The following is a 21,441-nucleotide window of genomic DNA, read 5'->3' on the forward strand; positions in this document are numbered from 1 at the left end:
TTATAACTTCACCATTCACATAAAAGTTTGCCTCATCACTGAACAAAATCTTCTGTGTGAACTGAGGATCCTGTTCCAATTTTTGTTTTGCCCATTCTGCAAATTCTGTGCGCCGATCTGGGTCATCCTCGTTGAGATGCTGCAGTAGCTGGAGTTTGTAAGGGTGCCATTTGTGAGTAGCTAATATCCGCCGAAGGGATGTTCGACTAATGCCACTCTCCAGTGACATGCAGCGAGTGCTACGCTGTGGGCTCTTGCTGAATGAAGCTAGGATAGCCACTGATGTTTCTTCATTAGTGACAGTTTTCTTGCGTCCACATTTTGGCAAATCCAACACTGAACCAGTTTCACGAAACTTAGCAAGCAGTTTGCTAACTGTAGCATGGGAGATGGGTGGTCTCGTAGGGTGTCTTGCATTGAAATCTGCTGCAATGACCCGGTTACTGCGTTCACCAGATATCAACACAATTTCGATCCGCTCCTCACGTGTTAACCTCTTCGACATGTCAATGGCTGTGAACAAAGAGAAACTTGTAAATAACTCATGAAAGAATAAAGTTACGTTGAAACCAAGCACACCATTGTTTTTCTTGTGACATTACCAATAAGTTTGATGTGTCACATGGCCCTCTTCCTATTGAAAAAAACAAAAGTTGTATCCAAGATGGCCGACTTCTAAATGGCCACCATGGTCACCACCCATCTTGAGGAGTTTGCCCCCTCACATATACTAATGTGCCACAAACAGGACTTTAATATCACCAACCATTCCCATTTTATTACGGTGTATCCATATAAATGGCCCAGCCTGTACTTTGAATTAATTTGTGATGTGTAACTACAGCTCTCATGTCTTTGCTGTGGATATTCATGCTCACCCGGGAATGAATGCTAATAGCTTTGAATTCAGTTCAAACAAAAGTTGCCTCAAGTCACTGTACTTCTATAATAATAGAGCGATCTATTATTGTAGGGTTTGTTTGGTAAATTCCAGTGACATAGTAAAAGCTGATTACAGTTATCATTGCGATATCAGTTACTTATCTAATTGGGTCAAATTCTTAACTGGGCTTGGCAGGTCTTACTAGAAGGGGGTGGGGGTGGGGGGTTATTAGGCACACCAGTAGACTCCCACCACTCTGAGCTCTTATCAGCTGCACTTTGACACCTTCTATTAGTCATTAGGATGATATAAATCTGACCAACTCAAACAAGCTCTCAAATCTGCTTCAGTTCTTCTTGTCGAACGGTAATGAGATCATCATTGTTTTTGTCTGGGATGGTTTGGTTGCTTGTAGTGCATTTTATAGTAGCTACATGTAAGCCTAAATTAAAGATAAATTAGTTATTAGGTTTTTTATTATGTATGTTTTAATATTTAATTGTGACAAGTGCATCAGAGTTTAATCTAACTTTTGTCTGTTTGTAAAACGCAGTCTGTAAAATTTTGCTCAAGTGAATCTTAGCTGGTTAAATAACAAAAAATTGCTTCTGTGACAGCACTTAATGTCTGATTTTGTTACTTGTGTGCCAGTGAATGAAACTGATTCACTCATTTGGAAGCTCACTTTTACGAAAGGAAACCCGTGGAACCTCCTGAAAGCAACATGGGGAAACTCCTCATAGGTAAATGCCAAATTTCATTAAATACTTCTTTCATTCATTCATTTATTCATCCATTTATACAATAGTCGTCCTTTGTTTATTTATTCAGAAGTAGAGCATAAGGAGAAGTAAGTAGTTTGAGAGGTACAGGTTAAATATGGTTTGGCTGAAACAGGTCCTGACTGTTTTATGTGCTGAACAGTTCAGAGTATGACCCCGGTGTCCTAGCTGAGGACTTCATTTTCCTGCTCAGGACAATAACATAGAGACTGAGGAGTGTGACTCGGAGCGCAGTATTCCAACAGTATCCTATTATTAGACTGGAGGCAGCTGATAAAGTATTACAAGATAAGTTTAGTTTGGGTCTGGCCAGCCATAACATAATTTTGGGAGGGGTTTGGTGGCAGGGCCCCTGGGGTGGATGAGTTTCTCAAGGTGGGAAATTGAGACGCGTATTGGTCTGGCATTGGCAGTGGTTCATGTTTGTTGTGAGGCAGAGGCAGATGGGCATGAAAGCGATGCTGTTCATTTTACTGGTCAGGCTACATTCCTATTCTCAACTCTGTCCGTGAGTAAAACTGCCTCAAAGAAAGAGTTAAAAATGCGATATAAATAGACTTCCTCCATTGGGTGTCTGACCTCACCCTTGGAGATAGGGTGTGGACCTTGGAGGCCCTTCAGGAGGGGCTCAGAGTAGAGTCCCTAGTCCCCCACATGAAAATGAGCAAATTGAAGTTATTTAGGCGTCTGATTAGGATGCCTATTTGGTGTCTCCTAGGTGAGGTGTTCCAGGAATCTAAGCTTCAGGACAGACCCCGGGTATGCTGGAGAGATTAAATCTGTCAGCTCCCTTGACAATGCCTCGGTGTTCCCACATAGAGCTGGAGCAAGCGACAGGGAAGGGAGAGGTCCTGGCATCTCAGCTTGTACTGCTACTTGTACTGCAATCTTGACATGATCAGGCAGCAGAAAATGGATGGATGGAATTTGTGACATGATCTTCTGTATTCTATGTTGTCTCTAAGTTTTATAGTTTCTAGGTAACCTGATTTACTTTTTTTCCGTCTCTTTCTCAGCTCTGGGCATTCTATTCATTCTACATAATGGTAAGTATTTGTATTTAGTGATCGAGTCATCTCATCACCTTGATGCTTACAGAAAAAACTCAATGTGTCTTCCTTCAGTTTCATCTAGTAAGTTGGTGTGTCATATGACCAACTGGGCCCAGTACAGACCAAGTGCTGGCAAATTCACTCCAGACAACATCGATCCCTTCCTGTGCACCCATGTCATCTACGCTCTGGCCACCATTAACAGCTTCAACCAGATCAGCCCCGTTGAGTGGAATGATCAGCAGCTGTACAGCAGCCTCAACAGCCTCAAGAATGTGTGAGTTTACTCAGTCATAGAGAGTCAGACTGGGCACCAATGTTAGTTTAGACAACTACGAGAGTCATAGTAAAAAGAAAGTAGACCCACTTTAAATCAATGTATGTAACCTGGTATTTATCAGGTGTTAAAATAAGGTAAAGACAAACTGAGATAATCTACAAAACATGACCTTTCACAATGTCTTTTTTTCTTTAACAGAAATAAATCCAAAATTCAGTAGCAGTGTGTGAAAAACTGCCAGCAATCAATGTGATAAAGTAATTTAAAAAAAATCCTGTCTAGATGTGTAAGTCCCACCAATTCACCCCAGGGTATTGCTCAGAGAAACTTCAAAAACATCAAGAGCTACATTTCAGACTCTTTGGTTACAATGTTAAAGTTTATAACAGCAATATTAGAAAAAGACAAACAGACAAATATGAGTGCAAGGACATACAGATGGTTGATGTTACAGAAGAGATAGGCTGAGTTGGAGGCAGGTGAGTAATCGAAAATCAAAAGTATGGTTGTTTGGTTGGGTGGGGAGAAATAAGAACGCCTCTTCTCTGTAAAACAAAAAGGGAAGCATGACTTAGCTCAGCAAAACAGCATCTGAACAAACCACAACTTCTTGATCATTGTTCTCTGAACAGACAAGACCAAACTGCAAATGTTTGGCCAAAATGCATGGCGCCACGTTTGACAAAAGCATGTTAGCGTATTAGTACAAAGACCAAGCACAGTCGTGCTTGACAGTTGGTATGAGGTAGAGGGGTGATAATCTGGGCTTGTTTTGCAGCCACAGATTCTGGTCATTGTGTCAACCATGAACTCCACTGTATAACATTATACAGTCAATTATGAGGCTGTTGATTAGCTAAAGCTTGGTCAAAGCACAAGCACGAAGGCAAGTCTACAACAGAATGGTTGAATGGTGCTCCATCAGCTTTTCAAAGATTAGACATCAACCTGATTACAGTTTTGTGCAGGACCTTAACCTGTTGAACCCTGATGCCCCTGGTACCGGGAGCAGAGAGGGAACATTTGGTTTCATGGGATGTGCCACCAGGTCTGTTGTTTAAATGTAGACATGTATGGTATCCACAGAAACATTACAATCTAAGGTAAAACCTCACAAACCGTTTCTATGATCACCACCAACTGCTATTTAATACCTAAGAACTTTCTACTTTCATAGATGGTACCATTTGTACCAAATTGCAAAATACTAGATATATATCTAATTAAACCTCTGTAACATTGCTCTGTTTCACTTCAGTAGCATTGATCTTTCTGCAGGTAATGTCCATATTTTGATTCTTTTTGGTGAGAGTTAATCAGTTCATTTTAGGTAAATGTACTAATTCTTCTGTGGTGCTTTTCTACTCTCCCAGAGCGCTCAAAGCGCTTTTTGGGGATGTCATCTTCAAGCAGGAGCCTCAGAATAGCCCTGGAATTCAAAAGGTTAAGAAAGCTGTGCGTAAACACTCGCATTGATGCAAAGTTGCAAAGAAATAGTGAATAAGAGCCAAAATTAGTCCACAATAATGTGAGAGACTGATGACATCATGCAGTTATTGCTAAAAGTAGTTTTACAAGCTATTAAATCCTGGGGTGCACCTAGTTTTCACACATCACTTCTGCACTTTGGCTCAGATTTTTTGTGTTTTATATGATGATATGGTGTAATATGTGATGTGTTGTTGTTAATCTCATGTTGTATTTATCCAATTTTAACACCTGTTAAGAGAAGATTTTTTATTATTTCCTAATATGTCAAACCTTAGAAGAAACAGAAGTGCATTTTTTTTCACCATGACTGTATCTGTGATCTCTAATCCCATCCCAACATTTTTTCATTATTTAGAAATAATTAGAATGAAAGTAAATAACTTATAATAAACAAAGGAGTCTTTCCAGGATCTTAAACTACACATGATTTTGGATGAAGAAAATCAAGCAAAGGTCATACCGGCGACAAATTAGAACCCTCGACCCAGAAACATCAAGCCTCAGTGCCACTTTTTGACAGATTTTCTTTTCATTTGCATCAGTATGAGGTCAGCACTTTGATTATGGCAAAAGTTAAGTTACAATCTGAGTTAGCTATTAAGTGGTGCTAAGAATTCAAAAGGATGCCAGAGAAAAAGTTCGCAACAAAAAGCTTGGATTACAGTAGGATCTATATGTAGAAAGCAAGTAATTGAGCTGGACATACTGGCAATATGACAGAATGTGTGCATCAGTGTGTTAAAGCAGCATCTGTATTTATCAGGTATTTGCACCGAATGGAGCAAAAAACAGATATTCCCATTCAATTTTATCTAAATGGAGCCACCACAATATTTATCATTATCATGGTGTACCATCTAAATACATCAGAAAACCTCTATAATTATCACCCAGTCCTACTGCAACCAGCCAGGGCTTCCAACCTGCTTCTGCCCTTTTCGGTGGATTGTTCAGGATTCTGTAATGTGCAGAATCCTTTTTCAGATCTCATTAAAATGTTCAGCAAAACATTTAATAAAATTATAGCTAAGAATATTATATATATTTAACTGTATGGCATAAGCCATTATTAATTCTCCAGGCAACCCATGGCTGTGAAATACACAGTCATCGGGAGTATAAATGGGGATAAAGTGTTCTTGAATTATTTAAGGTCCTGTCTTTTCCCTGCCTCTCTATTACCAGCAACCCTGCTTTGAAGACTCTGCTGTCTGTTGGAGGAACGGTCAATGGAGTCAGCCCGTGAGTTCCATCTACACCAGTTCTCATATTTTCGTATCTATTTCAAAAACCTTCCTTTATTACGGTTCTTTTTCCCTGCACCGCACCAGATTCATTGCTATGGTTGCCAGACCTGAGAGTCGTGCAGCCTTCATCAGTTCTGTTATAAGTTTCCTTCACACCCATAATTTTGATGGGATAAACCTGGACTGGGAATATCCTGGACACAATGGCAGCCCAGTGGGGGACAAAGAGAAATTTACTCTATTGGTCACGGTAAACACAGCTCACATTGCCCTTAAATTTTCAATACAATACTAATGTATTATAATGGTGTATTATTTTTGTATTGTAATGTTTATCCTTCTTAAATGTTATTATGTTTTCTGTTATTAACTAGTGCATTGCAATTTTATTACCAGAAAAGTCAGCCAATCCTGTTAAAATAGAACAGTCTATATACCTTTATGTAGGGACCATATAGTAAACCTCACAAAGACATTAAATAAAATGTGGCCCAGGCCATACTGCATGTCTTGTTTCTTTTAATGCAGTAGACTAGCACAGTGCGGATACATTAAAATCTACCAATACACGATCATATTACAGTATTTGGTCTGTTTGTGCTACTGATTTACCTAATTGCATTGAAAAAAACAACAAAAAGGTTAGATACGGTTTATTTGAATTGATGTTGTTTATATAAACAAATATGGAAAAACAGTATGTGCATTTACAGCAAAATGTATCTAAGTGTTTCATTTTGTCAGGCAGGTTCTATTTAAGTGATTTCTTGATTCAACTCTGTTGTTAATGATGCCAGGGTGTGACCGGTGAAACTAACTGGATCTAAGTTGCTTTAGTTTGGTGTGTCTATAGGAGCTGGCCAAAGCCTTTGAGGATGATGCAAAAGACAGCGGGAGGAGTCAGCTGCTGCTGTCGGCCAGTGTTGCTGGAATCCGTCAGACCATTGACAGAGCATATGAAGTTAACAAGATTGCACCGTAAGTTTAAGCATGTATGCATATTTTCAACAAAGTAACACCAATCCATAAAGTAGATGTCTTGTACTGAAATAGATATATCACTATTACTCATTTCAAATGACACAAAGCCCCATTTTACATTTACTGTTCAATAAAAACCCAACAGACACTTTGACTTCATCAACATCATGACCTATGACTTCCATGGACACTGGGAGGCAGTAACTGGACACAACAGCCCTCTTTACAGTAGCTCTGCGGACCCTGGTTCACAAATTCATTACAATATAGTAAGAAACACACCAACACATCGACATCTTTCACTGTGTTCATGTGAATGAATAATGATGAATACTGATTTCATAATAACTGTTAAAAAAATATTCATTTTTACATTTCAAATTAAAAAAAGGATTTTTCATACTGATGAGAAAAAATTGGAAAGTAACAACATTTTGTAGTACTAGTGCTAGACAGTCTCACAGAAACACAAAGTAGCACAGTAATACACAACTGAATGGCCACATGTTTTTTGTGTGGTTTTTTTTTTCCATATTTGTCACCTGTTTCGGATTATAAGAACAAATATTATAATTATACAAAGATAATCAGAGTAAATACAAGATGTAGTTTTAAAATGATGATTTCATTCATTCAGAGAAAAAAGCTATCCAAACCTACCTGAAAAAAGTAATTGCTCTCTAAACCTAACACCTGGTTGTGCAGCCAAAACTGCACTCAAGCATTTGCAGTAACTAGAAATAACTCTTTCACCTGGAGGCCCAGGTCAGCCTACTCTTTAAAGAATTGTTGTAATTCAGCCACATTTGTGGGTCATTTGGATTTAAGGCCTGACTTTGATTAGGCCACTAAAAACCTTTTGTTTGTTTGGGTTTTTTTTTTGTTTTGTTTGTTTTCAGATAGATATGATTTGAATTACTGTGTCACAGTTCCTTATGTATGTTCTAATCTCTTAGTAAAATATTGTGGTCGGTGCTACCGATTGCTGCACTGAGGTCCAACTAGAACTAGAACTAGATTAGATTAATGATTAAGGAAAGAGGAATTCTGGAGCAAGTTGGATGAAGTGGTGGAGTATGCCCCCTGGGGGGAGAAAGTGGCGATTGGAGCTTCAGTTGAAATGTAGGTGAAGGGGACAAGGTGATGAGCAGGTGTTGGGTAGGTATGATGTTAAGGAGAGAAATGTAGAAGGACAGATGGCAGTCAGTCTTGCGAAAAGGATGTAAATGGCTGTAGGGAACATGTATAACAAGAGGAGGGAGGAACATAAGGTGGCATATGAGTGGAGGAAGGTGTATAAAGGTGGACTGCATCTTATACAGAAGTTACAGAAAGAGATAGGACACTGCAAAGTGGTGTCCTATCTGCCTTAGCCAGGCAGAATTAGATAGCGTTCTATAAGATGACTTTGGGATGAAGAGGAAATAAGTGAAGGTAGTGCCAAGGATTAAATTGTGGAAGTTGGAGAACCGAGTTCATAGAAGAGTGGTAAGGGTGGTAAGGAAGAGACTGGGGAAGTACAGGTGCAGTGCTTGTGGAAACTGCTACGAAGGTGTTTCGTGGACAGAATCAAGACAAATATATATATAAAGAAATCTGTATGTCTTACAGCTTCTCTGTCTAACTGATCTCCAAAGGAGATTCAGAGAAACAGGTAAAGCTGGTAAAGAAATAAACTAATAAATTCTGAAGAATTTGGTACAGATTTACAGTTGAAATGAAGTTTCCTTTCCTTTGTTGTAGAACTCCTCTGTATTCTATTGGATAGCCCTGGGAGCACCATCTGGAAAGCTGCTGCTAGGTTTCCCTACTTATGGAAGAACCTACCGTCTTAGCAGTGGTGCTACTGGCCTAGGAGCACCAGCTAATGGCCCTGCAGACCCTGGACCCTACACTCAAACTGCTGGATTCTGGGCCTTCTATGAGGTACAAAAGGTTCTTAAAAAGCTCGGATTGGTGTATGCTAAAAGTCATCTATTGCTCGAAATATCTATTATTACCCATGACTAACATCTGTGGGCAATTATATACAGCTATAGAGTATCACTATCACAAATTCACTGTTATCTGATGTAGGTCTATGTTTCTTTCTTATCAGATCTGTGACTTCATTAATACTGCTAGTGTTGGATGGATCTCTGAACAAGAGGTTCCATATGCCACCTATGGGAGTTCCTGGTTGGGCTATGATGACAAGCGCAGCTATTCTTCCAAGGTAAAGAATTTCTGTGCTAAAACAAGAAAAGCTATGCTTTTTATTCATTTTTGTTGTGCTCTATTGAATTGTACCTGTAATTATTATAAGAGTTCTTGCTTCCTTATATTGCTGTCCTGTAGGTTCAATGGATGACTGCCAACAACTTGGGAGGCGCCCATGTGTGGACTCTGGATATGGATGACTTCAGCGGATCCTTCTGCTCAGCTGGCGCATATCCTCTTATCAACCACCTCAGAATGTTGATGGGTAATTACTGTAAATTAGCTTCACTAACTTAGATTTGATTTAAAAAAATCTCTTGCTGTGTACAACTTTTATTTTTTTTATGTCTCATTGTGCAGGCTTTACGCCAAAGCCCACCACCACGCCACGCCCTACCACCACTAGGGACCCAAGTGCTGACTTCTGCCGTGGCCGTCCTGATGGTTTATATGAAAACCCAGCCGACAAAACCACCTTCTTCCAGTGCTTCCAGGGAAACACCTACCTGCACCGCTGCCAGCCTGGCCTCATCTACTGGGACTCCTGCAAGTGCTGCAACTGGCCCTGAGCCACAGCAACATAAACTACATAATAAATGTTTAAGGCAATCGGTTAAGTTTCAGTAAAATCTTTTCACAGCTCATGCTAAAACATCCTGGGTTTTAGCAGGAACAGAATATACAGTGGCGTGAAAAATTGCTCACTTCCTGATTTCTATTTTTTTTTTTTTGTATGTTTGTCACACTTAAATGTCTCAGATCGCTGAACAAATGTTCAAAATGTTCAACATTTTGAGGATGTTTATTATTATTAGGGGGGGGGAATACAAACTGTTACGGGTTCGAAATTGAGGACGAGAGTAAAACAATGATGGTCCAGAAGAGGTCGGTCAAACAATTGATTTTAATGAATGCACGCAGCGTGGAGAGGTGTAAACTGCAAAACATCAGTTGTACATCTCTGCCCAAAATACACTCTAGATTGCTTTTATAACACCAGGGTATTATGACGCCCCCTCATGCGTTTACAGTCACATAATTTGCATGTACAGAACATTCATGTATTTTAAGAGATAACTGCAAACACAGAAGTTCCTCTGGCATCCATCCAAATATGGTGATGATCTCAGGCCTTTGAGGTCCCCATGGACTTGTCCCCCTTGTGTCACCTGTAACTATAAGCTTTTAAGATGATAGATTTAACTCAACGATTTAAAGTGGTTATAACTGCACCTGTAATAAACATGTTAATATTTGATTATGATAACCCCTGTAATACAAATTATAACATAATGCCACCAGCTTCAATAAATGCTTTGATGAAATGATAATTAATGTAATGATAAGGATGCTGGTTATATACAGTTCAGCAGTAAACTAATTTCTTTAATTCTACAATTCCCTCTCTTGATGTCTCTCCAGAGACATCACCACACCATTTCCTTGTGTCACTCCTCGACCCACTCTGTCACCTCTACATCCATTAATGGCATCATGGGCCCCGAAACCACCATTCCCAGGTCCACTGCCTTCGCTCTGACCCTCTCTAGCCGTCCTCTGACTCAGCAAATCAGAAAACCACCTCATGTCCTCCAGGTGGTCCAGTAATAAAACACCAGCTCCCACTTGAAAACACTTCATGCTTAAGTGGTCTCTGCTCCTTTTCTGGGTCCCTCTCTAGTGGAAATCTTCTCCTGTAAGGGATAAAAAACAAACAGCCTTTCTCTGCTACACCTTACTAACCTACTTTGTTCATCTAATGTTCCTTTAATTATTCAAAGTTGGTTCACAATATCATGTTCTGGGCTCTATCCATTATATTAACTTTACTTAATCTCAATACTCTTTATGTGTGTGAGCAACGCTTTTAGTTCTATTTAAAAACACCCCGGGTAAAATATACACCATCCCTATGTCAGCCTAAATGTCCGCTAGAAAACACACTTCAAAATTTTCTATCATCATTTACGCCTCTTTTTGCTTCAAGCATATACATAACATGCAAAAGTTACTGTTAATACCCGTTAGACAAGTTTCTATTATCTACAACATTTTGTTTCACCCGGCTCACCCTCACACATTTCCTGTTCACTTATTGCATATTTATCTTTAACACCTTTTACCTCAGTAGTTGCTAAGCAGAAACAAAGCACCATGTGTTCCACCTTTACCCTGTAAAATAAATCCATTTCATGTTTGTGTCTGTAAGCATGTTTTGCATTCATTCATTACACTCCACGCCATTCCTGCAAGTTAGGAGCTGTATATTTAAAAGCTACATAAAGTCCAGGCCTTCGGCCTGGCCTATATTTAAATCATGTGTGTTTGTAAGCGTGCATGCAATTAACCTACTATGTTCTCATCTTCCCTCAACATGTATCACCTGGACACTCTCACCAGTGAAGCTTAAAACCCTTTTGGACGGAACATCAACTCTAAACAAGCACAGTTATGCTTTGTGTATGAAATCAACTCAACCTGAAAATAGAGAAATCACTGTTATCACAAACATATTCAATACTATTAAAATAATACTGTACAACATGTTATTAATACAGTCATCATAAGGCAGATTATATGATAGCAATAAAAATCTCTAAATCCCCAATCCCAACAGGTCCTGCTTTTAAATCTTCCCTGGCTCTCCCTTCAAGTTCTGCTGTCTTAGTACAATAATTAGGTCCTCCTAATCCCATTAAATCTGCCATATTGATTCCTTCATGTGTAAGTGTCAGATTTCGAGCATCTAAAACTTTACTCAGTCTCTGTTGTGCTAATGATGTCATAGTGAACGCCTGCAAGTTCACATAAGCCACCACACTATGTTAGTCAGAACTTTTAGTGAGTATTCTCTCCCTACATGTGCTGTTTCCTATATTATTTTGGCCACCCCTGCTGCATGCTGTGCGCATTTAGGGTGCCTTGCTTCTGTTGGACTCAACCTTATGTTAACCTACATAAGTACCTGTCTTAAGAGCGACCTCTGCACAGCTCAGACGCCAGTTGCAAGAGCTCTCTAACATTAGAATCATCAGCTGTGACTTATATAGTGTTATTTCGGTACTTTATACTTCACACATTTTGAATGTTGTTTATATGGGGAGTTCCTCTTTTTGTGTCTATATCTATTAATATGCCTTGTGCACTAAAACTTCCTGTTTTTCAGTCTGGCTGAGCACTTGTTTGTGAGTAAAAGGTGGCCTTGCTCTACAAGCCAGCCTTCATTATTAAAGTACATAAAACAAGATAATGAGCAGATTCATATTAAAAATATAGCTTTTATTCCTAGCACCAGTCCCCGTTTTTTTTCATTTCTCCCCTGAGAAATGAACTAATTCCTAGTTTATGACATTTAAGTTTACTTCAATACATTCCCATTTAATTTTATTTATATAGCGCCAAATCACAACAAAAATTGCCTCAAGGTGCTTCATATATACAGAGAAAAACCCAACAATCTTGTGACCCCCTATTTGAGCAAGCACTTTGGTAACAGTGTGAAGGAAAAACTCCCTTTTAACAGGAAGAAACCTCCAGCAGAACCATGCTCAGGTACGGGCAGCCATCTGCTGCGACCGCTTGGCGTCAGCTAACAGAGACTTTTGAAGAGAAATACTTAATATTTAATAATCCACATTTCACTATTTTATTCTTCGGTTCAAATTTTTATTCTGTATTGTTCTTTATTTGTTATTATTTATGTTTAGATTGTTTATTGCTAGTCTTGGTTTGTTGTTGTCTGTTTGGGAGCTGACATAGTCTCTATGGATAAGCGTCTTTTGGTGGGGTAGCATCAGGAGAGAAGCTCCAGAGAGGCATCTTCCATGTTAAACACTAAAATATAACAAAAGAGATCTCCTCAACGTGTTGTATATTTTTAATATTTCCTTATTATTTTGTCATAAAATAAATCAACCAAATAACTTAAGCTGTGTGACAGCACCTTGCGTTTACGCCGGGCTGTGAACTGCCCTGAAGCTACACCCCCTTTTACCCCATTTAATTTCTCAATCTTACTTTAAACTATTCCTGACCTTCTCCTTCTCTCATCTGATCATCTCAAGTACGTCCTGTACCAAATTTGCTTCCTCTTTTCAAGTCCCACATTTAATTACAAGCTCTAATACACTCAGAGCTGAGGTTCCCCTTTCCTAAGTCTGTATGTTCTACAAGAGAGCAAGTCGGTAAACAAGTTTATCATCACAAAGGTTATTAGGTAAAGGTCACGTAGACATTTGCTTAGTAACCCTAAAAGAGCACATTTCATGTAGCTAATCGCATATATTAAGACCCCCCTTTTTGTGACACATCTCATGTGTTACAAACTCAAAATCCTTCACTCAGGTTAGGGAATTAAAAGAAAAGTTAATCATATCATATTAGGTATAGTTGCTCCGGGCCTTCAAACCTGTGTTTAAGGAATGAAATCAAATTAATCATCATGTCAAAATCCCTTCTTGGCTCCATCCACAGCCTGCATCCTTGAAACGTCCTAGAAACAAAAGCCTGTGTGTTAACCAGAACTTCACATTTCATACTCAGTTTCTCCCACTTATGATCCAACCTGTGTTATAAAAGAAAACTTAAAACAGAACAGTTATCAGTCATGTGTCCAACCTTAGTCCAGTCTTTTGTCAGTGTCCAGTCGGTCCAACCTATGGTCTGCCTGGTCCGTCCATTCACCCACACATTCACTCACACGCATTAACATCGGGTATTGGTAGACTTCCGCACGAATAATCAGATTTTCCACTTTCAGCAAACTCAGTGTATTTATATAATCATTTATTTTCTTTTTACTCGTTTCTTGGAAAATAGTTCTTTATACTTTTGGACTGGATTGGCTCGCTGCAATCCTCTTAGACAGGGACCCACAATCTGACCCATTGTAATTCGGAAAAGGTCACCTTACTTTTTATTTTCCTGAGACTATTGTCGGCGCCGTTATTCATTGTTGTCTTTTGCAGGCCTGCTTAGAACAAAAATGAGGAAAAAAGAGAGCTGAGTATTAGCTCATCAAAGTACAAAACAAAATCACCTGACAGGTTTTTTCTTTATAAGTGCACTGTTACAAAACCCCTTAAACATGTCCATGTTTATTAAAACTCCCTCTTTAAAAATAAAACAACAACCTCAAAAATCTTCAACAATCTTAAATTTCACCCATAGAACACACCCAAAACGTAAAAAGCTACACCGTTTCGTACACAATATCCCCCTTTAAGCACTTTACCAAACTCACATTCAACCTAACATATAAACACGTTATAACAATGTGTCAACACTAATTTATAAACCTCTTAATCAACTTTGCTTCCTTTCCTCAAGGCCTCAATCACACACACACAGCAAGCTCCTCTGTCATCACTCACATTAGCTCTCCAACTAATTTTCATACTCAGTCACAAGATAAATACATGTTTAAACCTTATCACATTATTCAATTATTTTCATTTTCTTTCTATACTAATCACTTGCTTTTATCAATCAGTGCAACAGCGCTCCTAAGTCACCCTTTTAAAACTGCTTTAATACTTTTCTTGTGTTTTTTCCATCTTTTTAAATCTTTCCACCAATTTTATTAACCATTCACACCATTCTCTCACTCATACAAGCAGCAAGCAGATCTTCATTGCATATGCTTATGTTCTTAGCCAGGTTTATTCAATGTCTCTATGCATTAAACTTCATGAGCTTGTCTTTGTAGAGTTAATGCATTTTCTGTTTGTGTGTGTTATTTATGCATCTATGGCTTCGCAGTCTTTCAGACACTTTCCCATTCTCCAGTTAAAGAGTCAGTTTTCTCCATCCCCCAAGCACTAACCCAAATTTTACTTCCCCACCTTAAATCACAGCCCTCCTGATCTTCCGCCACCAGTTAGGGCTTGCTGTCAGGTTCCTGGACACTGTAAACAATTCAACCAGAAACTTGCCTTAACATATCCATCCATGTTAACCTGTAATTTCTTCAGACTCCTACATCTGGAGAATTGGTCCGGGTCTGCTTTACTCCTGAAAATAACAAACTAAAACATTTTCATTATTATCACTAAACAACCCACTAAACGACCCATTTCTCTTTTTCTAGTCAAAAATACCAATTATGTCATGTATGTAAGCATGTTTTTCCTTGCGTTATGTGGTCATGTAAATGCAGTGTAAGCTGTTTTCTTCATTGCATGCCAGGTGGTCATCTTAATTGAGTGTAAGCAGTTTCTTCATTGCATGAGTGTAAGCTGCTTCTTCATTGCATCCTTATGTATTCATTGCATTTTCATGTATTCATATTTAATTTATGCATCTTTTCACTGAGCTCTACATTCAAACTATCTCGCTTCTGATTCGTTTCGAAAATAATCTCACATGTAACAGTTTGTATATGTGTGTTTTCTATTCATTAATATAATTGTCAGTTATTTTGATTATCTTTACCTTTTGTATTGTTTACCTCTTTGTTGTGATGTGGTGGACATCCCTAAAACCTCAAGAGTCCAGCGTTCAACTTCAACCCAATCATATCCTATATGCTCGCAGTCAAACTTGTCCTGGTTCACCTGACCTTGGTCCCTCTCTTCCCACTGTCCTGTTCGGCCTTCAAAGCAAACACAGTCTGTTTCTTCTCTGTCTTGATCTTTCTGTCGTCTTCTTTTACGTTAAGTTCCAGTCTGGCAAAATACCACATTCAGTTCCTTCGCCTCAGTGCCCCCCAGTCATTTGACACTGTTCTTGACCAGCCTCCAGTTCCCCCTGCATATTTTATCATGGGGTTTCCTCCATTCTGCTTCTGGAGTCGTCAGTCAATCTTATTTTCATTTACTCTCTTGTTCTTCTCCAGCCATCTTTCAGTCTTCTCTTTCCAGCATGGCAAACATGAAACTCAGTGCCCAATGCTTTTCCACAGTTCTTTATCCCACTGTTCAACTGCCCAGCCTGTAATTCACAGTACATGTTGCATACATGCTGCTGCTGGCGTCGTCAGTGTTAATAGTTCGGTTCCTTTTGTCTGCTGTTGATCCACGATGTTCTGTCGGTCTTCATCAGGAGATTAGCTGGCCTTTGAGCTTCTTCTCAGAGTCAAGGACAAAGTGCCAGGTGAAGCTATAATTTTAAGCCAAAGAGTGGCCTGTTTTTCCCAATTGTGTTAATCTATGCTTTTGCTGCTGTGCTCAAGGGTTCCAGGTTTAGAGACGTTCACCTGTATTAACACACTAAAGCATATAATTAGTATCATATTCATTGTTTATCTTAAAACCTCCCTTTTGCTTCATCTGCCCACAGTTAACTCTCTCTCTCGACTCTGGGTGCACACTTGTCACCGTGAGCTTCCCTTTTATGGGCATGCATTTCCTGTCCCAGACACACACACGGTTTCCTGTTTCTACAGCTTCTGCAGAGACTTTTTTTCTTTAATTTCACAGTCTACAAATAATCAGTAATTCTACTAAATCTTTATTTAAAAGCAATATGCCTTCATTTCACTCACACACATTTTAATAGCGCTCTTTCACACATCAGGACAACTAACACTTCTCCACACACATCACCATTCTTTAGGTCAGTTTTGTAGCATCAGTCACACAATCATTTCTTGAGTGGGTGTACTAAGTGCATATACTTATGTGTTTTCAATCAGCGTCAGTGGGATTTAGATTTCTATCCTGCCTACAGTATAATTCCAGGGCCCGAAATATAACAATACTACTACATGCAAAATGTAATAATGCTTCTTCTGATCGCCTTATTACTGAAGTTACTAAAAAGCCGTAATAAGTATCTGAAACCACAGCGTGACATCGACAGGTTACGTCATAAACATCCCCTGTCCATGTATATTCAACTACACAATACCCTGAATCCAACATGTGTATTTACACAAACTGTTATAAAATGTTAGTCAAAAAACACGGTGTGATTACAAAGAGTCAATAAAACACAAATCCTATTACTTTCAACAAGTATTACGTCGTTCAAGGACGTGTTAAAGCAAAACCCATACTCCAATTCTACATGTATCATAAGGTAGTCATCGTATCTAACAACCGTAATGCCAACAAAGTAGAAATAAAAGCAATTCTTCCCTTAAAACACCAATTCAAGTCGTCCTTAACCCAGGCTCTGCAGTCAGTCATTAGCCACTCATTAGTAAACAGGAAATGTCACTCTAAATAAGTCACAGGCATCTCATTTACATAGACACAGACACACTCTCAAAATAACCAGCCTGCTGCAGTGCCCGTGGCAGACAGAGTGTATATACAAACATAGAAATTATAAGTAGAAATTATAACACAGAGACGTCTGATAAAAGAAATAATATTTACAAGGCCTTAAAGTGCATAACCTACAGAATTTAGACAAAATTTTAAGTTAACCCTCCAAGGGACAAACTCCAAGTTTTTGATCGTCAATGACAGTCTCAGTTCCAAACTGTATCTGCTCTAATCCCTAAATATCCTACAGAATTTAGACAAAATTTAAATTAACCCTCCAAGGGACAAACTCCAAGTTTTTGATCGTCAATGACAGTCTCAGTTCCAAACTGTATCTGCTCTAATCCCTAAATATCCTACAGAATTTAGACAAAATTTTAATTAACCCTCCAAGGGATAAACTCCAAGTTTTTTATTGTCAATAACCCAGTATCAGGTCCAACCTGTGTCTGGTCTAATTGCTAAAGTTCCTAAGTCAATTTAAAAGCGTCCAACGCCCAAGGTCCAACCTTTGCTACCCAAAAAAGCGCAAGTACCGTTCCAAACGGTAAAGTGGTCCAACCACTAGCTTATCTCAGGATGCCCTGTACCCCACGGTCAAGCCAAACCGAGCTAACCCTATTCGCCGATAGGTCAACAATGTGCGTCCACATCGAGGAGGGATCGCAACGTCCGGGCTATGCGCTTCTTAGAACATCCCACAGTTCCGTTCTACATAAATTTAATTATGTTTTTAAAGACATCCTATGAAACCACCAAACCGACTTTATTGATGTCCAAGTCCAGCTTTATATTCAATTATGACTGTATTACCATACACAGTTTCCAAATTACCTATAATCCTAAATTCAGTAGTCCAACTACTTTAAATTCTCTTTCGTTAGCAGTCCAACTGCATTTAAATCCTCATAGCAGTCCAACTGCTTTTCCTTTAATCAGTACTGTCACTTAACCTTACATTATCATTACTTCAACTTCAATTCTCATGAGATTTTCACCAAAATCAAAACAGACCTTTACCAGTAATTTTCAGTGAGTAGACTTTCAATTTTGTCAGAACCAATTCAGCACTGTTTGGAAATAATTCAACAGGTAGTGCCTTACCTTTGAATAAGCCGGCTTATGTCCACTCACTTCGACCACTGACTCGTGTCTGCCTGTTTGAGCACCTCGGACCCTCTCGGTCTCAACCTCCAACTCTCTCCCTCTCTCAACCCTCGGCCAATGCACCAAATGTTACGGGTTCGAAATTGAGGACGAGAGTAAAACAATGATGGTCCAGAAGAGGTCGGTCAAACAATTGATTTTAATGAATGCACGCAGCGTGGAGAGGTGTAAACTGCAAAACATCAGTTGTACATCTCTGCCCAAAATACACTCTAGATTGCTTTTATAACACCAGGGTATTATGACGCCCCCTCATGCGTTTACAGTCACATAATTTGCATGTACAGAACATTCATGTATTTTAAGAGATAACTGCAAACACAGAAGTTCCTCTGGCATCCATCCAAATATGGTGATGATCTCAGGCCTTTGAGGTCCCCATGGACTTGTCCCCCTTGTGTCACCTGTAACTATAAGCTTTTAAGATGATAGATTTAACTCAACGATTTAAAGTGGTTATAACTGCACCTGTAATAAACATGTTAATATTTGATTATGATAACCCCTGTAATACAAATTATAACATAATGCCACCAGCTTCAATAAATGCTTTGATGAAATGATAATTAATGTAATGATAAGGATGCTGGTTATATACAGTTCAGCAGTAAACTAATTTCTTTAATTCTACAAAACCTACATGACCCTGTTTGAAAAAGTGATGCACCCCCTCTCGATTGCAGTTGCTGCTGCTAAAAGGGTGGCCCAGTCAGTTATTAGGTTTAGGCAGCAATCGCTTTTTGTTGTTCACTTGGTTGGCTGTTGTAAAGGGGTTTCACTTGACCATGGAAATGATTCTGTGACCATCCACCACTGTTATCTTCTGTGGACGTCCAGGTCTTTTTGTGTTGCGCTTTCCTTCTTTCTCAGGATGTAACAAACATTTTTCCAGGATGTATTATCAAACTGTTTTTGCCACTTCTAATATTGTAGCAATTTGTCAAATGTTTTTTTTTTCCTGTTTTAAGGATGGCTTGTTTCAGCTACATGTAGAGCTCCTTTTGTCTGTTTACAGAAAACCTTCCAAATGCAAGCACCACACCTCATATCAACTCCAGGACTTTATCTGCTTAACTGATAAAGGCTATTTCATGGGCAGGTTTGGGCAATTCCTTCATTATGTCATTGAGTCAACTGTCCATTTACTTGTGGTATCAGGCAAGCCCCAGATGCAGGTGATGTAAAGATGCCTCTGAGACAAATCAGTGCATAACAGAAGGGTGCAAGTTGCTAGCAGGCAGAGCATACATGCAACACCATAACGAAGTAGCTGCATAGTATACAGGAACATCTATGCCGAGTATGACATTGCCTCTCCCAAAGTCAAAAAATGAGAGACAACCCCCAGGGTGGTTGACTTACATATACAGATAGACAATGGCTAACCAACTGAACATATTAGCGGTCGACAAGCAAAAGAAGATGGCTGTAGTGGCAAACTACACTTTGACTACACTTTGAAAAACTATTTGAGATAAGTGATAAGGAGGGGCGATTTATTTTAGTAAGGGAAAACATTGATGGGAATCCAGTCACGTTACTAAATATATATGAGCCACCTGGAAGTGACATCTATTTCTTTAAGAAGGTCATAGATATGATGGTATCAAAGAGACTATAGGTCTTGTAATCTGTGGAGGAGATTTAAATATACATCTACAACCAAAACTAGACATTTGTAATGGAAAAGCATATAAATACAAAAACATTAATTAAGAATATTAATACGTTATTTGAGGAGGTTGGTCTAATTTATATATGGAGAAACTTACATCCCTATCAAAGGGATTATACTTAATATTCCTCACCCCACTCATTATACACAAGAATAGATTATTTTATAACACTCAGGAAAGACAAAGATAAAATATACACTTGTGAAATTGGGGCAATGGATTTAAGTGACCACACACCTGACTGTTGATTTAAACCTGCAACCAAAATCCAACAATTGGAAACTAAATTCGAACACACTCAGTGATCCTTAGTTTAAAGAACAGATTAAGAAAGACATTCACCTTTACTTGGAAACTAACAACAATGGTTATTAGTTACCCCTAGGACGCCTTAAAAGCTGTCCTGAGAGGGAAAATTATAGCAATATCCTCTTATAAGAAAAAGATGAGAAATAGGAAATTAGAAAACTTACAAAATAAGTTAAAAGAATTAGAGAAAAAGCATCAAATGAAAACAACACAGGATATATTGGAGGAAATTCTGAAAACAAGAAAAGAAATTAATGAAAAAAAAAATAACAAAAATCTAATGTTACTTAAACAAAGGTATTATGAAGGACGATCTAAAGCAATGAAAGTCTTGGCCTGGAAACTTATTACGCAAAGTTCAGGGAATCTTTGAAACATTTTATGAGACTCTTTATGCTAATAAGGCAGGGAGCAGTATAGCTGAAATGGACAGTTTAATTTCTGCCATCCCAAAAGAAAATAAGGAGAAATTAGAATGAACAATATCTGTTCTTAATACAGATGTTGTTTACATCTATCATGGCTCGACGATTAGAAAAGTTCTTACCTAGTCTAATACATAATGACCAGACAGTCTTTATTCGAGAGTGCCTAATAGAAGATCATGTACAAATTATTAACCCCATTTAAAAGAATAAAATAGGAGCAATGGTAATCAGTATCAATGCAGAAAAAGCATTGGATTCAGTGAACTGGAGCTTTTTTTTTAAAAAAAAACAGTCTTGTTTAGATTTGGCTTACATGAAATGATAATTAAGATAATACATGCACTATATGATAACCCCAGGGCTAGGATTAAAATTAATTGCTGTTTATCACACAGTATTATGATGATAAGAGGAATAAGGTAGGGCAGTGCATGTTCACCATTGTTATTTGTGTTATACCTGGAACCATTGCTCAATATTTAAGGCTAAACAAAGAAATAAAAGGTCCATGAGAAGGAATATAAGCTGGCTTGCTAAGCATGCAGATGATATTTTAATAGTTTGGGGTCAACAGCAAACTCTCTATCTAAACTAGTGCAATCATTTGAATACTTTGATGGATTATCAGGATATAAAGTTAATATGAGTAAAACACAACTGCTTAAATACAATTATACTCCATCAGAAGAAATTAAAGTAAGTATCATTTAGCATGGCAAGCAGAGTATTTTAAATA

The 21,441-nt window shown here is 38.5% G+C and overlaps 1 protein-coding gene across 1 annotated transcript; it reads left to right on the forward strand.

Annotated features, from left to right (window-relative positions):
• The first annotated feature begins 2,773 nt into the window (after nt 1-2,773).
• Nucleotides 2,774-9,484, forward strand: chia.1 (chitinase, acidic.1). Its single transcript, XM_063473249.1, has 9 exons — nt 2,774-2,994; nt 5,674-5,730; nt 5,820-5,985; nt 6,589-6,713; nt 6,862-6,985; nt 8,460-8,642; nt 8,815-8,931; nt 9,054-9,180; nt 9,276-9,484. Exons 1-9 carry the CDS (start codon nt 2,774-2,776, stop codon nt 9,482-9,484), a joined length of 1,329 nt encoding a protein of 442 aa, XP_063329319.1.
• Nucleotides 9,485-21,441: the final 11,957 nt, after the last annotated feature.

This window comes from Pelmatolapia mariae, linkage group LG5 (genome assembly GCF_036321145.2).
Source record: "Pelmatolapia mariae isolate MD_Pm_ZW linkage group LG5, Pm_UMD_F_2, whole genome shotgun sequence".
Taxonomy (NCBI): Eukaryota; Metazoa; Chordata; class Actinopteri; order Cichliformes; family Cichlidae; genus Pelmatolapia; species Pelmatolapia mariae.